We start from the raw sequence: 21,618 nt of genomic DNA on the forward strand, positions 1-21,618 counted from the left end.
GCTACAGCATCTTCTTGTGACCGTTTGACTGACCTGGTGCTTTCATAGAATAGCTTTGTTCAAATATAAAGTAGGAGGAGCCATTAAACATTTTTTAATTTAAATTTTGTTTGATTTAATTTTGTTTTACCTTTTCTGCTAATAGGGCACCAGATAAGATAATTAAAAATTGGCCAATGCTGGTACCAGATTTGGCAATTGCTTGCCAGCTCTTGAGTGGCACCAGTGATTAAGCCCCAGTCTGTGCTTTCCATACCTAGTTGCTTGCTTGGACCAGCAAAAGAACTGTATTCTCTCAACTGGCTTGGTTTGTTTTATTCACAATTTCTTTTTTTCAACATCAACAGCGGGCAACTATTCCTCCCACAGGCACCAACAATGGAGCATAATTCCTGCTATTGACATCAACAACAGGGTACTATTTCTCCCATTGATACCAACAATGGGGCACTATGCTTTAAACTGGCCCCAACGATGGGGATCTATTCTGTCCACTGACACCAACAATGGGGCACTAGTCCTTCCGCTCATACCAATGATGGGGCATTATTTCTTCCACTGATACCAATTCCTCCCACTGATACCAATGATGGGGCACTATTCCTCCCACTGATAAGATCATTGGTGGGCACGGGTGGTATTTTATTTAGATAAAAATTATGCTTACAAGCATAGAATAGAAATGTTTAAAAGAAATAAAAAAAGCCAGCCGGCAAGCAATAGTACAAAAAATGCCTGTGAAAACAGCACGGTGACGCCAGCATGCCACTCCTCCCATCGCGTTTTGTCACTAATCTGCCATCGTCCTGGTGCCTCATAATTTTTATCTAAATAAAATACCACCCGGTTTTACTGATGGCTATTCATATCTATTTTCTTTTTGGATCATTATGAGCACTTACATCGAGTTGATTCTAGTGGCTGGCTGCTGACCGTGAATACATCCACAGTATCCAGGAATGCCTGGTTCATCGGCTACTGGAGGTGCTGCGAGGATTAAAGGCCCTGGCTGGGTATTAGCCACAAGCTCAAAAAGCTTGTACAGCTGATAAGCTTGCACTCTATGTGGTGGTGGATTCACGTTGTCTCTCAATAGTCACAGAGGATTTCACTATATTGTGTTGCTACAATCACTTATTCTCTTATTGAGGACTCTAGGACTGTTGATAACTTTTTGGCATATTCATCATAATATATTTTTTTCTATATATGTATGTATTAACTTTTGGTTTTTGATCATTTATTGAGTTCATTGTTCACAAATTTTGTCTAATACTGGAGGACTTTATATATGTCACAGGATTCATCGTTTTGGGACATTATTTTTTCCATTCATTCGTTTGTTATCACATTTGGATTAATACGTCATATGAGAGCGCAGCTTCCTTTTTTTATCTATCTTTATAACATGAAGGTTTACCTAGTTTACTAAGCTCTAGGGCAACTGCACCTTGTAAATTGCACAGTTAATTTGCCTTTAGTAACTCAAACCCAGAATGACCAGTCAGATGATGATGACGAATATGTAAGACGGAGCCAAAAAACCCTCAGCTAAAATACGGAGAACTACCAATGTCTTCTTAAAAGATATCACCACTTCTGTTAAAGAAAAGGTTTTCTTCCTCATTTAGGATGGGGGTGGAAACATTCAAACCAATCTTGGATGCCCCTGTAGCAAGCTGTCTCTCCCCAGTTTAAAGCCCAGATTTGCAACCTAAGTAAAAAAAAAAACAGGATTTCGCCATCAGTGCAATTATGTTTTCAAGTTTGCTCATTGAGTTGCTTGGGCATAATATGCTTTAAAAAAAAATATATAAAAAAAAACATATTTTTAAAAACCACTTATTTTTTTATGTATTTAAGATATTTTAGTTTATTTGATTCAATGTTCTTTATATATGTGTTTTTTTTTTCTTTTTTGTATATTTGATCACTATATGTAGTCTGTGTCTTTCTATAGTACTTTTTATTTTTTTTGTAAACAAAAAAGATAATAAAATGAGGGTAGCGTGGAGACATTTTTGACAGAAGAACAGGTCCAGCAGAATTAGGATTTTCCATAGCGGGATTTTCCATAACATTCAGGAGCTGCTTAAAGTCAGGGTCAGGTTCAGAGTCAGGGTCAGGGCTAAATGCTGAAGGTTTTTTTAACTTTGTGCATTCTATGTGCACCTTCTGTGTGCAGCAGCCCCCCCCCCCCCCAATTCTTACCTGAGCCCCCTCCGATCCAGCGGTGTTCACGATAGCCTTGGCTGAATGGGAACTCTCCCTCCTCATTGGCTGAGACAGCAGCGGGAGCCTATGGGCTACCAATGGTGTCAATCACAGCCAATGAGGAGAGAGCGAGAGAGGGGGGAGGCAAGCTGCAGCTCCATGTGTCTTATCACACAGGAGTGTGCATGCAGTGGTGCCCCCAGGCCAAGCTGCTTTCTCTGGGGGCAGATAATTGGTTATAAGCAGACTGATGCGCAAATCAATCAATTAAACAAATTAAGATTTTTTTTTTATAAGCGGTGCTCACTCAAAACAAAAGGAAGAATCTTCAAATACAGATTTCAAATATAAAGCGCAAAGTGCATGTGTAAAATTAGAAACAAATCCAAAAGATAAGTACATAAATCCAATGGTCCATATTCAACAGAAAAAAATATTATAAAAAAAAAAATATAAAAATATAAAAAGTGCAAAAATGTGCAAAAAAAACGATGTGCAGATGGTGCAAACTAGCTTCAATGTCCAATGACGGACGTTCCAAAATATGGTGCAATATTTCATAAAGCAGTAAAGGTGAACTTCAATTAATAATGTGTGGTTAACATCTCTTCCACCAGCATCCGTGATCCACCACATGTGTGCCCCAGCCTCCCACCTCAAAGAAAGACCCCAATGGGCCTTATGGCGCTTCAGGTCACTACAGACCATTAAGAAATCCTCTCCTTGGAGTGTCCCATAAAGTTACGGTATATGAAAATGGCAAGGGATGAAGATACAATATATTCCTTCTGAATAAATAAATTCTCCTTATGCCCCGTACACACGTTTCCGAAAATCGGATGACAGATCGTCCGTCTTTTTTCACTTATTAGTCGCAAGTAGTAATTGAATAGGTTACTAAAGTCACAAAAATTCTCGTACAACAGAAAAAAAAAAATCAGAAGTGATGTCGTGTTGTAGTGTATTTGTATCGTATTTTCGGACGGCAACTGTACTGACTAAATGAAAATCGTACGATCTGGTATCATATGAGGAAAATTTTCATGCTTGTCTGATCAAATAATATCGGATGAACTGTTGTGATTGGCTCTCAAAAGCTCTGTACCAACAATACGATTATCATGCGATCGCATCGAAATCCGTATTGTACGTCCGATTTTTGGATCGCGTGTACGGGCCATTAGGCTCCTCCACTCTCCTCCATTAAACATTGGATAGGGAGCCCGAGATCAGGAAAGTGGCCTTTCTTATTATTGCTCCTGTTAAAACACCCCCTGCCATTACAGAAAGAGCAAAAAAACGCACCACCTGAGCAGAGCTTTGCTTTTGGCAGTTTTTTCACAAAACAAGAGCAAAATAAACAGATCTGATGACACTGTGGGGAGGATTTACTAAAACTGGAGAGTGCAAAATCTGGTGCAGCTCTGCATAGAAACCAATCAGCTTCCAGGTTTTATTGTCAAAGTTTAACCACTTGCCGCCCAAACTTTTTCTGGCACTTTAAAGTTTAAATCAGTATTTGTTTTGCTAGAAAATGACTTATAACCCCCAAACATTTTATATATATATATATATATATATATATATTTTTTTTTTTTTTTTTTTTTTTTTTTTTTTAACAGAGACCCTAGGAATTAAAATGGCGATCATTGCAATTTTTTATGTCACACGGTATTTGCTCAGGGGTTTTGCAAACGCAATTTTTTTGAAAAAAATACACTTTAATGAATAATAAAAAAAAAAAACACAATAGTTACCCAATGTATCAATGTATAATGTGAAAGATGATGTTGCGCCAAGTAAATAGATACCTAACATGTCATGCATTAAAATTGCGCACGCTGGTGGAATGTCGACAAACTAGGGTAATTAAAAATCTCCGTAGGCGATGCTTTAAACACCTTTACAAGTTACCAGTTTAGAGTTACAGAGGAGGTCTAGTGCTAGAATTATTTCTCTCGCTCTATTGTTCTTGCTCATACTGCACATTTGTGGTTTGAATAAGGTTTACATATGCGTGCTCGACTTACATATGGAGGGATGGTGGTGCTATAATTTTTATTTTCTTTACTTTTTTTATTTTTTATTTTACACTGTCCCTTTCATTTATTTATTTTTTTATCACTTTTATTCATATTATTCATTATGTAAACATTCCTTGTGTTAGAAATAACATTGACAGGTCCTCTTTATGAAGAGATCTGGGGTCAAAAAGACCCCAAATCTCTTCTTTACCTTAAAAGCAAAAGATCGTTTATATTATCCCGATGTGGCTTGTCAAGTAATGAGCTGTAACAGATGTGCAGGTTAAAAGATGTGAAATACTCTGATTTGACCTTCTGACTTGCAGTTTCATTTGAATGTATTAGAAATGCTATTGGTTACACATTGTCGATGTAATAACCTGGATATGCCTCTTGTGACTTAAAGAGGAACTGCAGTCTGCTCACATAATTTGTACAAAAAACATCTTTGCTATTTTTGAAGCTTCCTTCCAACCACTTTGCATATTATTTTATATATACTGTGATTCTGTACTTGCCAAATGTGCTGCAGAAATCTCCCTCCACTGAGTCTGGTTGCAGCCATTTTAACTGTGGGCAGCTGAAGCGACTGCCTGTTCACTTCCTGGATTTACACAGACACACAGAGGCACACCTCCAGCTCTGCAGTTCTGATTGGTCCTCTTATGAATCCCCCCTCCCTTCCTGGCAAGAGAGCTGTGCATGATGTCATAAGCCTAGGCTAATTACCAGACAAGAAACAGGAAGAGGGTTGTATAAGGTATTTACTGGAAGAAAAAAAATGTTTTACTATCCAAAGTTAAAACAACAAGGGCAGAAGATTTAGTAGATGGAAAGATGAAAAAAACGACGTTCTGCTTTAAAAAAACGACGTTCCGCTTTAAATAAAATAGTCAAAAAAAAGTGTCAAAATATTCAATGTAGTGCGATACAGGTTTATGGAAAATTGTTAAACCTCTTTAATGTTTATCTGTCTTTAAAACTTCAATAAAAAACACTGAAATATAAAAGTAAAAGATCAAGAAAAAAAAATTTTTTTTTGATCTTTTGTTTTAAAAATTTTTTTTATTATTTTCTTCCAGCCATGAGGTCACTCTGGTTCTCCAAGGCTATAGAGTCGATCAAAGAGTGTTAACTCTTTGATCGCCTATGGAAGCAGCTGGCCGCACCGCCAGATCATTTCTCAGGAGAACCAACAGAAACGCTAAGCCCGAGAAACGCCAGCGAGTCATGGGAGGCGGGCGTTCCCTCCGCTTTGGAAACCGCTCCAATGGCTCATGAGCAGCTTGGACCGGTTTCATGAGAAAGCTGGCTGCCTGCAGAAAAAAACGGTACTGAGGTTATGGTTGATATCTTCAGCCATGACCCCCCGGTAATCCACTTGCGAACCACAATGTATATATACGTAGTGCGGTCGGAAAGTGGTTAGTTGAACACACTGAAGTTAGAAGCTGATTGGCTGCCATGCACAGCTGCACCAGATTCTGAGTGTAGAATAATGGCCCCATAGGTGTGTGTGCAGCCTATTGCATTAGGGTGTGCACCGCACAACTCAAACATACATGCGTGTGTGTCTATATACTGTATATATGGCCACATTGACCTCCCTGGCAGCACAATGAAAGAGAAGCACGTGAGTACTTCTCTTATGGCACAGCCCGTAAAAGGGAGATCTTTCCCATTTCCCTGCTGCTACACAGAGCGATAATGCTAATGTGCACTAAGTGATTAGAGTGTGCCCAGGCACTCCTGGCACACCCTGTGCTCACACCTAAGAATGGCCCGTACACGCGATCCGAATAATATATGAAAACTGTGATTCGAGGAAGAATCGTACGATTTTCGGATTGTGTGTACACTACTTTTGAGAGCCAATCACAGCAGGAAAATTTTCCTTGTACGATATCAGATTGTACAATTTTCATTTAGTCAATACAGTTGTCGTCTGAAAATACAATACAAATACACTACAACACATGACATCACTTTCAATTTTTTTTTTCTGTCGTACGAGAATTTTCGTGACTTTAGTAACCTATTCAATTTCTACTTGCGACTATTAAAGAGGAAAAAAACCCTGATGAGTTTACTTCCTCTTTCATTCCCTGCAAAGGTAAAGCATAATGGACTATTATGCATCGCATAGTAGTCCATTATGTGTCACTTACCTGACACAGGAGCCAGCGAAGTCACCACTGTCCCCTGTAGTCCGGAGCATCCATCTTCTCGGTGGGGTCTCGCAGCTCCGCCGCTGTCATTAGGCGAAGCCGCGATGACGTCACTCCTGCACATGCGCACGGGAGCCGACACGCGCGGAATCTTCGTTGTTGATGATGCCGCGCTCAGTGCGCCTGCGTGCCGCTGTCTACGGCGCATGCGCCGTAGACAGCGGTGCCTGTCTTCGGGCAAATATCTCCTAAACCGTATAGGTTTAGGAGATATTTCTTGGACCTACAGATAAGCCTTAATCTAGGCTTACCTGTAGGTCAAAGTGTGTTGTAAGGGTTTACAAACACTTTAAGCGAAAAAAGTCAGACGATCTGTCGTACGATATTCAGATCATGTGTACGGACCATAAATCCCCCCCCCCCCCCCCCCCCGTGTGACCAGCAGGCTAAGGATGGGGAGGTGACACCACTATATTCTTTGGCTGTACCAGAAAAAGCGCTGTCACCCTCCCAGCTGTGCTGTCTGGCAGAGGTGTGCGGATCACAAAAGCAGCTGGGCAGAATTACAAATCCTTTGGCAATGAAGTTCACAAATGTGTATTTCAAGAGTGTATTTAGCAGTTTGCTCGGAGTTCAGCTTTCACGCTCATGTTGCCTGAGAAATAGACTCACGCGGTGTCTTGGCGCTGACAAACATGCCATTGTTCAGCAGATGGTTATCTGAAACTATAGCATTTTTTTTACTGCTATGCTGAGATATTACGCCTAATTGTCAGCATGGAAACAGAAGACTCGCGGATATACTAGACAATCCTGAGCATTGGTTTCATTTTTCTGCCCTGTGTTATATGCATACAGGTTGGCAATGGGCCATTGTTACTCATTTCATACAATGTATAGGGAGCCCGTTGCTTAGCAGTTTGTTGCATGTGGATTCAAACCGACCCGACATTCCTTATTGTTTATCAGAGCTGAGCCCTTTTAAACATGACAAACTAGATATTCTATGGCATGAAAGTAAAATAACGCCCCTGCAATTGTAATCATTGCAAGTTTTCTTTAGTTTTGCCATAGCTCCCAACTGTCCCTGATTTGGAGGGACTGTCCCTGATTTGGAGCAATGTCCCTCTGTCCCTCATTCCTCCTCATTTGTCCCTCATTTTCATCTGATCCATATAGATGTATATAAAATGCACTTTTTATCTATCAAAAAGTGTTTCCAAGTGCTAAACCTTTCTTCCTATTTCTAAATTGCTGCATTTGTAAATTCCAAAAGCCAATATAAAGGAATAGTAGTGGTAAAAAAAAGCACTTGCGGGTTAAACCAATCTTTTTTTTTTGTACAATTCTCCTTTAAGGGGGCGTAGCAGGGGGTGTGTCCTATGCCTGCATGCTTTTGCTGATAGGTGTCTGGTAGGTTAATTGGATCCTGTCTAAATTGTCCCTAGTATGTATGAATGTGAGTTAGGGACCTTAGATTGTAAGCTCCTTGAGGGTAGGGACTGATGTGAATATACAATGTATATGTAAAGCGCTGTGTAAATTGATGGCGCTATATAAGTAACTGAAATAAATAAATAGGTGTCCCTCATTCCCATTTCAAAAAGTTGGGAGGTGTGGTTTTGCCTCTGCTGGATTTTTAACCACTTCCCGACCAGCGCACGACGATGTACGTCGGCAGAATGGCACGGGCAGGCAAATTGCCGTACAGGTACGTCCATTTGTAATTGCCGCCCTGCCATCGCGCGCGCGTGCTGGTCGAGACCCCCGTGAGCTCGGTCGCGGGTCCCGCGGACTCGATTGCTACGGGGATACCCGCGATCATCTCACGGGGAGGCTGAACGGGGAGATGCCATTGTAAACAGCAGCTCCCCGTTCTGCCTAGCAACAAGTGACACTGATCTCTACTCCCTGTGATTGGAGCAGAGATCAGTGTTCACTAACACACAGCCCAGCCCCCCCACAGTTAGTAACACACCCTAGGAACACATAACCCCTACACTGTCACCCCCTGGTTAACCCCTTCACTGCCAGTGTTTACACAGGAATCGGTGCATTTGTATAGCACTGATTGCTGTATAAATGACAATGGTCCCAAAAATGTGTCAAAAATGTCCGATGGGTCCTCCATAATGTCGCAGTCACAATAAAAATCGCTGATCGCCACCATTACTAGTAAAAAAAAAAATTATGAATAAAATGCCATTAAACTATCCCCTATTTTGTAAACGCTATAAATTTTGCTCAAACCAATCAATAATCGCTTTTTTTTTTTTTTACCAAAAATATGTAGAAGAATATGTATCGGCCTAAACTGAGGAAAAAAAATATTTTTTTGATATTTTTGGGGGATATTTGTTATAGCAAAAAGTAAAAAATAATGCGTTTTTTTTTTCAAAATTGACGCTCTATTTTTGTTTATAGCGCAAAAAATTAAAAACCGCAGATCAAATACCACCAAAAGAAAGCTCTATTTGTGGGAAAAAAAGGACGCCGATTTTGTTTGGGAGCCACGTCGCAAGACCGCGCAATTGTCAGTTAAATTGACGCAGTGCCAAATCGCAAAAAGTGGTCTGGTCTTAAGTCAGCAAAATGGTCCGGTCTGAAAGTGGTTAAGTACCCACTGCTCCTCGATAGGGGGAATTACAGGTACAGGCATACCCCACTTTTAAGTACACAATGGGGTTTATTTACTAAAGCTGGAAAATGCAAAATCGGGCTCACTTCTGCATAGAAACCAATGAGCTTCTAACCTCAGCTTGTTCAATTAAGCTTTGGTAATAAAACCTGGAAGCTCATTGGTTTCTATGCAGAAGTGAGCCTGATTTTGCATTTTCCAGCTTTAGTAAATAAACCCCATTGTGTACTTAAAAGTGGGGTATGCCTGTATTGCCATGAGAGTCCATGGGGTGGATTTACTAAAGGCAATAGACTGCTAGTACTCCAGAGCTTAGTAAACCAGGTAAAGCTTCACTTTACAAAAAAAAGCAAAGAACAACAGCATTTTTTTCCTTGCATGTGATTGGATGATGGAAGTCAGCAGAACTCTCTCTTGTTTACTAAGCTCTGGATCAATTGCTATTGCAGAGTGCAACTGCACTGGCAAAGGTCTATTTGCCTTTAGTAAATCAACCACCATATATTGCTGTCTATAGTTATCTATTGATATATTATGTAGACAATGTTACATACGGTTTGATTTACTAAAGGCAAATAGACTGTGCACTTTGCAAGTGTAGTTGCTCCAGATCTTAGTAAATGAGGTGCAGCTTCACTTTGCAAAGAGTACCCAATCACATGCATAAAAACAAAAAAAACAACAATTTTGTTCAATTTTTGCTTGAACGTCATTGGATGACCAGCAGAGCTTCCCATCATTTACTAAGCTCTGGAACAACTGCACTTGCAAAGTGCACAGTCTATTTGCCTTTAGTAAATCAACCCCAAATCCAACATTTTCATTGGAGCCAAAATGTTAGTTTAAAAGTGATATTTTTTTTTTTCAATTTATCTTTTAAAATTCACTGTGAGAATATTTTCTCTAATATGTGTATTTTGTATGATTGTCAGCTCCATCTAGTGGGCATGCAACATCAATCCAAAAGGTAGTTGGCGCACAAATGAATGGTCCCTTTAAAAAAACGCTTATCTATCTCATGGGATATTCGTTATTCAAGTGAATGTCCTGTGGTTGGTCTCCATGTGCAGCTGTTAACCCATTATGGACTTAGCGGAAATATATACAGAAAATAAACGATCAAAAACAGTGCATCAAAGAAACTCGTAGTGTAATATGAAAAAAACATCTAGTGGGCATAATGCAGTACTTTTATGAAATACGGCACTCAGGATAATAGCGCATTATGGTCTCTAGATGGAGCTGAAGTTTCTAGGAAATGCACATATTAGACCCATTGGGGGTTATTTACTAAAGGCAAATCCACTTTGCACGACAAGTGCACTTGGAAGTGCAGTCACTGTAGATCCAAGGGGGACATGCAAGGAAAATAAAAAACAGCATTTTAACTTGCACATGATTGGATGATAAAATCAGCAGAGCTTCCCCCTCATTTCAGATCTTCCCCTCAGATTTACAGCGAGTGCACTTGTAGTGCAAAGTAGATTTGCCTTTCGTAAATAACCCCCATAGTTTTTTTATTTTTTATATATAGACCCTAAACTGCATCTGAACCCCAGAATAAAATATATATATATATTGCAGCTTAATGATCCTTGGATGTGGTGGCTGCATTCATTTTTTTCCAGACTTTTTTTTACCTTTATTCTCACCTAATGATCTTGTCAGTAACACAATTCCAGTCCTTTATGACCATAATCACTTACAGTATTGAATGTAGGGAGAAGCAGCATTGTCCCCCAGTACAGCACTACAGAACATCGCCAACTGTTCTTCTTTTTAACATAGGGGAAGGTGTTCTGTAGGTCTCAGAGATAGCTGGGAACAAGTTTTTAAAAAAAATGAGTAACTGTTAGCAATGGTTAACAATAATAATAATAATAATAATAATAATAATAATTATAATAAATAATTTGATAATTTCAGGGGAGCGGAGGGGTCCTGTTAGGTAGGTTGTACGAGGCCCCACAATTTTAACAGCAGCCCTGGGTACCGGTACGTTTCTATATGCCCTTGAATGTCCTTAGCTACAAATGATTTGTGTCCTATCTAGGAAATATAGGATGTGGGCATATATATATATATATATATATATATATATATATATATATATATATATATATACATAGGACCTCTTTTAATGTTTGGACCTAACTAATTGTTGTGAATTGCAGTTGTACCAGTGGCGGCCCAATCATAAGGGACGCAGGGACGCGCCCCTCCCCCCACCAATCCATGCGCTTGGCCCTTAATCTCTATGCAGGGTATCGGACACCTGGATTCCAATGGGTTTTTTTTTTTTTGGAAGCACATGATTAGAGCCTGAGGCTCTAATTGGCTTCATAAAAGGGTGGGCCCAGGGTGCAGAGCAAATCAGGGTTCTCAGAGTACCCCTTATATCACAGTTCACTTTTACACCAGAGGCCACAGCGTTCCCCTTACATCAGAGTCCTCTCCATACATCAGAGTTCTCAGTGATTCCCCCTTACATCAGAGTCCTCTCCGTACATCAGAGTTCCACCTTAGATCAGGGTTCCCAGAGCATCCCTTATGTTAGAGTCCCCAGAGTTCTCCCTTACATCAGAGACAACCCCCCATGCAGTTTTAGGGGAACTCTGTGGACTCTGATTTAAAGGGGGACTCTTGTGCTTAACTTAGTTTGATTAGAAATGTTATTTCATTTCAAAATATATGTATAGTTTATATAAAAAAAAAAAAAAGATTGCTGAGCGCCGCTAAAGTGTTTGGGTTTGACTTGAAGAAAAGGTGGCAGCCCTAGTAATGTGAGTAAACAATTTAAAGAGAGAGAGAAAAAAAGATGACAAATGATGACAATATAATTACTGTAAATGGCCGTGCTGCACTAATTCCTGGAAATCTTCTCAAGGTAGAATTACGTTTGCTGTAGGTACGCTCTGTTAGTCTCGGTGTTAAAACAATCTTTCTGAGAACAGTTTTCAATGAAAGTGAAAACATTTCAGTCCGTTGACCTGTAGTTAGTAACAAGAGCTTGGAATTAGACAACTTATACTACAATGTAAGTATATACCGAGCTATGCATTGTTTGGAGAGGAATGTCACGTACGGTTAAGCTTTGGATTATGACTCTCTGGAAAGTCAACAATTTTTAAAATAACTATGAATTACAGATTAACAGCTCAGTAGCGATAAACTATAGATAAACCCATGCAGGGGACCTCTCAAAGCATTTTCAGTTATCTTCGTAAATATCAAGAGTTTTTCAGAATTTGAGATGCAGGTTTGTTATTTGTGCATTAACGACAATTTGCTATATGTAGCGGAAGTCCCGTACATTGCAGGTACGGCTATCTGCCTCTTCCAAGACTGGCTGAAAACATATTCAGGTGCATCTCATCAAATCAGAATATCATCAAAAAGTTAATTTATTTCAGTAATTCAATTCAAAAAAGTGAAACGAATATATTTTATATGGATGCGTTACACACAGAGTGATATATTTCAAGTATTTCTTTCTTTTAATTTTGATGATTACAGCTTACAGCCCAAACGTAAGACCAATACAAAAAAAAGTTTTTTTAACACAGAAATGTTGGCTTACTGAAAAGTCCATGAACAGTATAGTATGCACACAATACTTCGGTCGGGGCCATACGAGTGCGCACAGTGTGTGCCGAGTGTGCCTAGGCACACCCTAATCCCCCTATGTGCATTAGCATTATCCAGGAGCAGCACCAGGAGGGAGGTTGGGGGTGCCAGTGGTCATTGTATATGCCCCCATTAAATTAAAATCTAGGTTCAACTTTAGGAACACGTTACACCCATAATTAGGCTGTATCGTAATATGCTCCCAATCAACTGGCTCCCATCACCAGAGCCCCCTTCCTGTGACAGCAGGTGGTGTTCGTGTGTGTTTGAGATGTAGGGGGCACATCCTAATGCAATAGGCTATGCACACCTATGGTCGAGGCTCCTTTTGCATGAATGCGGCGTGGCATGGAGGCGATCAGCCTGCGGCACTGTTGAGGTGTTATGGAAGCCCCAGTTGCTTTGATAGTGGCCTTCAGCTCACCTTCATTGTTGGGTCTGGTATCTCTCATCTTAATACAGAAATGTTGGCTTACTGAAAAGTATGTACAGTATAGTATGTGCTCAATATGTGGTCGGGGCTCTTTTTGAATGATTTACTGCATCAGTGCGGCGTAACGGTTGCTTTGGTAGCGGCCTTCAGCTTGTCTGCATTGTTGGGTCTGATGTCTCCCATCTTCCTCTTGACAATACCCCACAGATTTTCTATGAGGTTTAGGTCAGGCGAGTTTGCTGGCCAATCTAGCACAGTGATACCATGATCATTAAACCAGGTATTGGTACTTTTGGCAGTGTGGGCAGGTGCCAAGTCCTGCAGGAAAATGAAATCAGCATCTCCATAAAGCTGGTCAGAAGAGGGAAGCATGAAGTGCTCTAGAATTTCCTGGTAGAGGACTGCGTTGACTTTGAACTAAAACACAGTGGACCAACACCAGCAGATGACGTGGCTCCCCAAATCATCAATGACTGTGGAAAAATTAGCATTTAATTTGGAAATCAAGATCCCAGAGTCTGGAGGAAGAGTTTAGAGGCACAGAATCCAAGTTGCATGAGGTCCAGTGTGAAGTTTCCACAGTCGGTGGAGACAGGAAGCTTTCTCTGCTACTTCTTGGTTTAACTACACAGAAATAACGAAAGAAGAATGGAATGAGATAAGGAAGGGTGGGGAAAACATGGGGGGAAGGAGGGAACAAATAATGGAAAGCAAGAAGGAGGAGAGGGAGGAATGAAAGTCGGAAGGAAGAAGGGTAGAATGAAAGCAAGGGAGTAAAAAAGGAGGAAGAGAAAAGAAAGAAAGAAGTGGTGAAATAAGGAGTGAAAGACAGAAGGAAGTAAGGATGGATCAAAGGAAAGATGGGAGGAGAATAGAGTGAGATGGAGGAAGGAAATGGAAGTAGAAATGCAGAAAGTAATAATTTGATGGCAGGAAGAAGAGAGGATGGGAGAAAGAAGTAATGAGGTAACCAAGGAAGAAAGAGTTATGGACTAGTGAAAAAAGGAGGAAGGAAAAAGGGCAGAAAGGACAAATAGGGAGGGAGGAAAGAAAGTAGGAAGGAAGGAAGGGACAAAGAAATGGAGGAAGAAACAAAGAAAGTAAGAAGTTGATGGAAAAACAAAGGGAAGGAATAATGGAACTAAGGAAAGAAGAAGAATGGATGAGTTAAAAAAAAGAGAAAGGAGAAAAGGAAGGAAGGATGAACAGGAGATGCATGGACAATGAAATGAAAGAAAGAAGGAAGAATGGGAGGAAAGAGGGAAAGTAGGAAGGAATGACAATAGAAAGAAAGGAAGAAAGAACTGATAAAATAAGGGGTAGAGGACAGAAGGGGGGAAGTAAGGATGGATCGACGATAGGATGGATAGAGAGGAAAAAAATGAAGGAACAAACAAAGTAAAGATGGGTGGGAGGTAGGAAGGAAGAAAGGATTGGAGAGAGAAAGGGAGGAAGAAAAGAAGGAAGGAAAACTAAGGCACAATGAAATAAAGGAAGGAAAGGAGAACAAAAGATGAAAGTAAAAAAGGAAGGGAAGTGGAAGGAAGACAATTAAGGTGTCATAGGTGTCTCCAAGATGCAGTGAGATTTGCTGCACTGTAAGCCTGTTGTCTCTGTGCCCAGTGAAGGTGACATTGTGGTGCAGAGAACATCACAGTCTGTTATGTGTAAAGTTCCCAGCTACATGTTCCCAGTTTGTGCTCCAGGATCAGTAGTTCTGTCATAAAACAATCAGGCCCATTGTCAGTGCTGTCACTCAGAATCAGGCAGTATGAAAACATTGAGTAACTCTCATTACAGAGTCGTTCATTTTCACTGCCAGGAGGGAGGGCCGTGCATGTATTGCATTTCCAGTTAAAACCTTAAAAAAAGTAAAACATATGTTTGAAATTTAATTCTTAATCTAAACCGCAGTTTGGTTTGGGTTTGATCACTCCAAATTTTGACCTCAGCATCAGTCTGACTAGACTACAAGATGTTCTGCCTGACCATGGGGGGGGCACTGTCACTTCTGGCAGGCATGGTAAAACAGTCTGGTTGGGTGCTTTCTCTCGGAGTCAGCCCAGTGGGAGTGTCACTCTTGCTGTGCCTTCTGGGAGAGGGTTCTTAAGATGCGGACGTCATGTGTTTCGGGGTTCCTGTCCAGAAGTATGTTCTGACTGCATGGTCCTGGTCCTCCTGATCAGCCCCCAGGATGCCTATGGCCTGGGGTGCGGATCCACCCGACTTTACCTCTCGGGGCTGGCTAGCCCGAGACGAGGAAACTAAAGGAGGAATTCGGAGGTGGTCCGGTGCCATCTCAGGTTGTGGAGAGGCCCAGCAACTTCGAAGTTATCCAGGGGAGGACTCTTCGGGAGAAGGCCATGCAAGGTTTGGCTTCTCAACAAGAGCCTGGTAAAGCTGAAGGACCTAAGCGAATCAAATCTTGTGCGTTATCGCCGGACCGGCTGCAACATACTGGTACCACACGAGCGCTCTAGTTTTAAAGTTTCCTTACACGTGTTCTATCATAAAGTCTGTGGCAGAGACTTGTTCCTGACTCAAGCACCCTGTTGGCTGCTAGGCCTGGTGAGAGAAGGACTATCCAATTAGGGTGAAGATCCAGCTGTGAATGGCTATTCTCTGGATTTATTCAAAGGAAGAGAGTTCTCCTATACTGACATTAAGAGTACCTGGACTTTTCACCTAAACCCTCTGATCCTATACTGAGAGACTGTTTGTTAAGTACATTTTTTGCAAATAAAAATCCCTTTAAGCGGATCTGTCGTCAGTCTCTATAGTTCTTGGGCCATCTACCATGGGAAACCCCTAGACGCAAATCGAGGTGAAGAAGGTAACGGTAAGCCCATAAAACCAGCCGCTCCTTCGGGGGTAAGAGCTACATGTGGGGGCTCGTAGCCCAGGATTTGCCGTTACCCCTCACAAGAAAGAACTGTGCACGTGGTGAATACAGGACAGAGGGTTGTGTTTTTTTGGACTGCGCCATTTTGTGAGGAGTGATGGACATCCACTGTTGGCGCGTAAGCGTGGGAGTAGCCTGGAAAAACCCAGTGAATTGCACAGCCGAAGGAACCAGTGGAGGAGTTTAGCCTGTTTAGTTTCCTTGCACGAGGCACCACGTGAGTGTGTTGTGGGAGAGGAAGAAACAAGTTGTCTTTTCTGGAAACAGAGTAAGGAATCTTTTAACCCAGAAATGTTCCGGGCTCTGGGAATGCTACCCAGTATTGGACCCAGAATGCCATCAGGAGAAGTTCCTATGGGTGTGAGACTCCCGGGAGCCACTTTGACTGATACAGGGATTCGCCTGGCTCCTCAAGGGCGGTTCATCCTGTATGCATCGGGAGACCTTGGAGCCCTGGGGATGCTCTGTGGGAGGTGTGAAGGACTGTTTGTGAATCCCCGGCCATTTGTTCGATGTCCTGCCTGTGGGGAATATTTCTTCAAAGTCGAGCAGTCAATTGTGCTCCCGAGGGCCTACCTCGTGGGCGGTCAGCCATCTTTGCTCCTTCAGTGAGGCCTTCTACAGCAGCGATACCTGATGCCACTAACACCCCTGAGAGGGATTTCATTGCTTCCACCCCTGCGACTGCCGGAGAGACCACTCTGGAGCTGATGGATACTGCTTCTTCTACTATTTCCGAAGCAACCATGCCCACTTTGGAGAAAGTGGGGCGTACAAAACCTTTCCGAAAACCGTAACGGGAGACCACTGCCAAGTCCGGCCAGGCCAAATCGGTGGAAGAAGGTTGCTTCCGGGAAAGCTGCACAAATTTATTAAGCCTATTGTGTGAAAAGATTGAAGAATAGTGTCAGCTATAAAGAGAAAACTATAGACCAACCTTCCTTCCTTCCTTCTTTTTTGTATTATTTTCTTTTCTAACATAATTGCAACCATGACAATCTTTCTAACACCACATCACTGGGGCTCATGCTCACTCTTTATTGCATGTTTTCATGTGTTTTGAGGTGCATTGTATTATGTAGACCATGACATTTGTATTGCCTGACACTTCCCCCCCCCCACCTTTTGCCACATACCCCCCAACTCCCCCCTTTTCTCCAAACCCCCTCACACCCCATTAAACCAGACCAGACTGCGTAAAGGGCCAAAGGCCTTGATTTATTAACCAAAATATGTAAAATATAAAATATAAACTTTCAATAAATAACTTTTAATAATAATAACTTGTAAACTTTTCCTTGAACACTGGAACATGGGTCATTAGCATATCCAAGACCCTACTGGTCACTGCACCATATATTTGACCTCTTGACCTCCAGACGGCATCCCCTGTCTCGGAGGCTAAACCCAAACTAATGCAGTGACCTACCCCTTTTCTCCTCCTGTTACCCCCTTGTAACCAGGAAGTACATCACCAACCATCCCCATCCCCATGGATGGGTACAACCTAATTACCACCTGTACCACTTACCCTTCTAAACTGACCCCCCAAACAACCTGCACACCCTGCCAACACCCCCTCAAAACAAAAATCCTACCAACCACAGGGGAGGGTGGGTGGGAATCTCTTCCTCCTCCGCTCTCCAAGTAACCTAGCTTCCGCTCGGCTTCCCAGCCGAACGTGTTAGCTCCGCCCCTTTAGCTCCGCCTACCCGGCTTCTTAAAGCGGCCCCACCTAACTGGTCCCTAAAGCGGCGACAGTGCATACAAACAACTGTCATGCCGTCCCTGCGCATACAGCCTTTAGCTGCTGCTCCGTGGCCTCTCTTTTCTTAAGAATGGACTGGACAACTCAATGCGCAAAAAAATGCATCCAGCATAGACCTCAGTGTGCCATCACATCTTGATAATTTCTGTCTGAACGTTTTGGTGTACAATAGCATAATGTATTTGTGTGTTGGGGTGCAAATATGAATGAATGAATGGCACTGGAATGCAAGTGGCACCGTACATTGTGGTGTGAATGAGCCTTTATGGCATTTCGGCTGCTACAAGAGGTGAAAAGAAAAAGGGATTCTTAAAAGGAAAACTCAATTTATGCTAATTTACAGTAACAGAAAGCTGTCAGAGAGAACATATTATAAAATATTATATTGTATATTAGATTAGTTATGCATCAGAGACTTCATTTGTAAGATATGGTCTGCACCGTGTCATTCCCAATGAGTAATTACAGATCTGTGAGAATCCACAGACAAGTCACCGGTCGATTATTGTGTTTTTGTGCTAATTATCAACTATAGAAGTAAGAGGAGAGAGGTGTTTGAATAGCCGTAGCTCTGACCATGTGGGCTGCAGCTATCTGCTTAACCCCTGGGAGAAGGAGACAAACGCTTAGTTAGGGTGAGAGATAAAGCGAAAAACTTGGGAAATTGTTTTTTGGGGTTATTATGGGGTTTAAGACCCCTTTCACACTGCCAGCCTTTTTCAGGCGCTACAGCGCTAAAAATAGCGCCTGTATAGCGCCTGAAAAAAAGCGGCTCCAATCACTCCAGTGTGAAAGCCGTGCGCTGGCAGGGCGTCGGAAAAAGTCCTGCCAGCAGCTTCTTTGGAGCAGCGAAGGAGCGGTGTGATACCACCAGCAAAATGACTCTCTGGCAGTGTATTGTGGGCAGATTTAATCCCTTTTCGGCCGATAGCACGGGGGGGGGGGGTTTAAAACCACCCCCGCTAGCAGGCGAATAGCGCCGCTAAAATGACGGTAAAGCGGCGCTAAAAAAAGCGCCGCTTTACCGTCGACGCCCAGGGCAGCTCGGTGGGAAAGCCCTCTAAGGGAAAGATTAAATCCACAGGTAAAACAGTAAGAAATATAATTCAGAGTTTGGTACCTACCAGGGCCAATGATTGGATACCAGTCACTACTTCCAGAGCCGCTGATAAAGCAGTACAGCCGGTCCTCCTGTACTGGGTCCAGGCCCCATCAGTTTAAAAGGGGGGCCCAAGCACCTGCTGAGCAGGAGGTTCAGTTGTACTGTCTTATAGCAGACACCAACCCTCTGCTGTCTTCTCCTGCAGGGCTGCCAGCTTCTCCTCCTCTCTCTTCCTTCAACTGCACTGAAGGGGAAGTGGTCCTAGCACATGTGCCCCTTCCATCTGCTGTGTGGGCCCCCTTGTGTGCCCCTCTCCCCCACAGCGCTGCTGGTTTCCCTCCTCTCCTCTGCTGCCGGAATCTGCTATGGGCACACAGGGAATGTTTCAGGATGGAGAGCTGAATGAACACAGTGAGCAATTGGTACCAATCCCTCCTGTGTCCATTCATCCCCGAAGTATAGTAAACAATTTGTAAATGAGCAAGAAGCTTCCAATTTATTCATCTGAGCAGCTGAGGCTACAGAAAAGGGGACTGATAAGGGACTGTCAGTCAATTCAGGACGGTGGGGGGCCCTATCGGGTAGGTTATATGGGGCCCCATGATTTCTAACAGAGCAGCCCTGACTACTTCTAGTATGCTTGTTACTCCCCCTAGATTTGGATCATTATGTATAGTATGTATTATATACTAATATATATATATATATATATACATATATCTTTTTTATTTTTTTTTACAGATCATGATTTTACAAAGAAATAACATTATGAATATTAACCCGAGTGTCAATGCACATCCACATTCCCACCAGACTGCCTGGACCGCTCCTTATTCCACGTGTGAAGGTAAAAGGGACATTTTGTCTACCTACTAAATTCAGATGTGGCAGCTATGTAATTAAGGCTGTTCACTCACCTACCTGATCCAGCTCTGGCTCAGACAGATCTACATACATATCATGCTTTTGAACTTGCTACAAAATTTGACTGGTTAATTCCCTAGCACAGCCCCCTTCCGCTGTGCACATCATAGCCCTCACCTCTTCTGGAAGTTACTCTTCTTGTCGGCCCAGCTCCTCCATCCCTCCCTCTACCGTTCTTTTATGACTCATATATATTATGAGAGATCTCTCTACTCTTCTTTCTTGACCCATGTACATTATGATGGATCACTCTACTCTTCTTTTATGACCTATGTATGTTATGGGAGATCTCTCTACTCTTCTTTTATGGCCTATGTATGTTATGGGAGATCTCTCTACTCTTCTTTTATGACCTATCTATGTTATGGGAGGTCTCTCTACTCTTCTTTTATGACCTATGTATGTTATGGGAGATCTCTCTACTCTTTTTTTATGACCTATGTATGTTATGGGAGATCTCTCTACTCTTCTTTCTTAAACCCATGTACATTATGATGGATCTCTCTACTCTTCTTTTATGACCTATGTATGTTATGGGAGATCTCTCTACTCTTCTTTTATGGCCTATGTATGTTATGGGAGATCTCTCTACTCTTCTTTTATGACCTATGTATGTTATGGGAGGTCTCTCTACTCTTCTTTTATGACCTATGTATGTTATGGGAGATCTCTCTACTCTTCTTTCTTAAACCCATGTTCATTATGATGGATCTCTCTACTCTTCTTTTGTGACCTATGTATGTTATGGGAGATCTCTCTACTCTTCTTTTATGGCCTATGTATGTTATGATAGATCTCTCTCTGCTCTTCTTTTATGACCTATGTATGTTATGGGAGGTCTCTCTACTCTTCTTTTATGACCTATGTATGTTATGGGAGACCTCTCTACTCTTCTTTTATGGCCTATGTATGTTATGGGAGATCTCTCTACTCTTCTTTTATGACCTATGTATGTTATGGGAGATCTCTCTACTCTTCTTTTATGACCTATGTATGTTATGGGAGGTCTCTCTACTCTTCTTTTATGACCTATGTATGTTATGGGAGATCTCTCTACTCTTCTTTCTTAAACCCATGTACATTATGATGGATCTCTCTACTCTTCTTTTATGACCTATGTATGTTATGGGCGATCTCTCTACTCTTCTTTTATGGCCTATGTATGTTATGGGAGATCTCTCTACTCTTCTTTTATGACCTATGTATGTTATGGGAGATCTCTCTACTCTTCTTTTATGACCTATGTATGTTATGGGAGGTCTCTCTACTCTTCTTTTATGACCTATGTATGTAATGGGAGATCTCTCTACTCTTCTTTCTTAAACCCATGTACATTATGATGGATCTCTCTACTCTTCTTTTATGACCTATGTATGTTATGGGAGATCTCTCTACTCTTCTTTTATGGCCTATGTATGTTATGGGAGATCTCTCTACTCTTCTTTTATGACCTATGTATGTTATGGGAGGTCTCTCTACTCTTCTTTTATGACCTATGTATGTTATGGGAGATCTCTCTACTCTTCTTTCTTAAACCCATGTTCATTATGATGGATCTCTCTACTCTTCTTTTGTGACCTATGTATGTTATGGGAGATCTCTCTACTCTTCTTTTATGGCCTATGTATGTTATGATAGATCTCTCTCTGCTCTTCTTTTATGACCTATGTATGTTATGGGAGGTCTCTCTACTCTTCTTTTATGACCTATGTATGTTATGGGAGACCTCTCTACTCTTCTTTTATGGCCTATGTATGTTATGGGAGATCTCTCTACTCTTCTTTTATGACCTATGTATGTTATGGGAGATCTCTCTAC

General features: G+C 41.7%; 1 protein-coding gene across 1 annotated transcript in view; it reads left to right on the top strand.

Annotated features, from left to right (window-relative positions):
* EHF (ETS homologous factor) overlaps positions 1–21,618 on the top strand; it is a 102,517-nt gene that overhangs the window by 48,868 nt on the left and 32,031 nt on the right. Inside the window, exon 3 of the mRNA XM_077462866.1 lies at positions 19,618–19,723. Coding sequence (XP_077318992.1) covers positions 19,621–19,723 — 103 coding nt within the window. The 5' untranslated portion in view covers positions 19,618–19,620. The remainder of the gene's footprint in view (positions 1–19,617; positions 19,724–21,618) is intronic.

The sequence above is a fragment of the Lithobates pipiens genome, unplaced genomic scaffold (assembly GCF_037356315.1).
Source record: "Lithobates pipiens isolate NorthernLeopardFrog02 unplaced genomic scaffold, aLitPip1_a1.2 Scaffold_10, whole genome shotgun sequence".
Classification (NCBI taxonomy): Eukaryota; Metazoa; Chordata; class Amphibia; order Anura; family Ranidae; genus Lithobates; species Lithobates pipiens.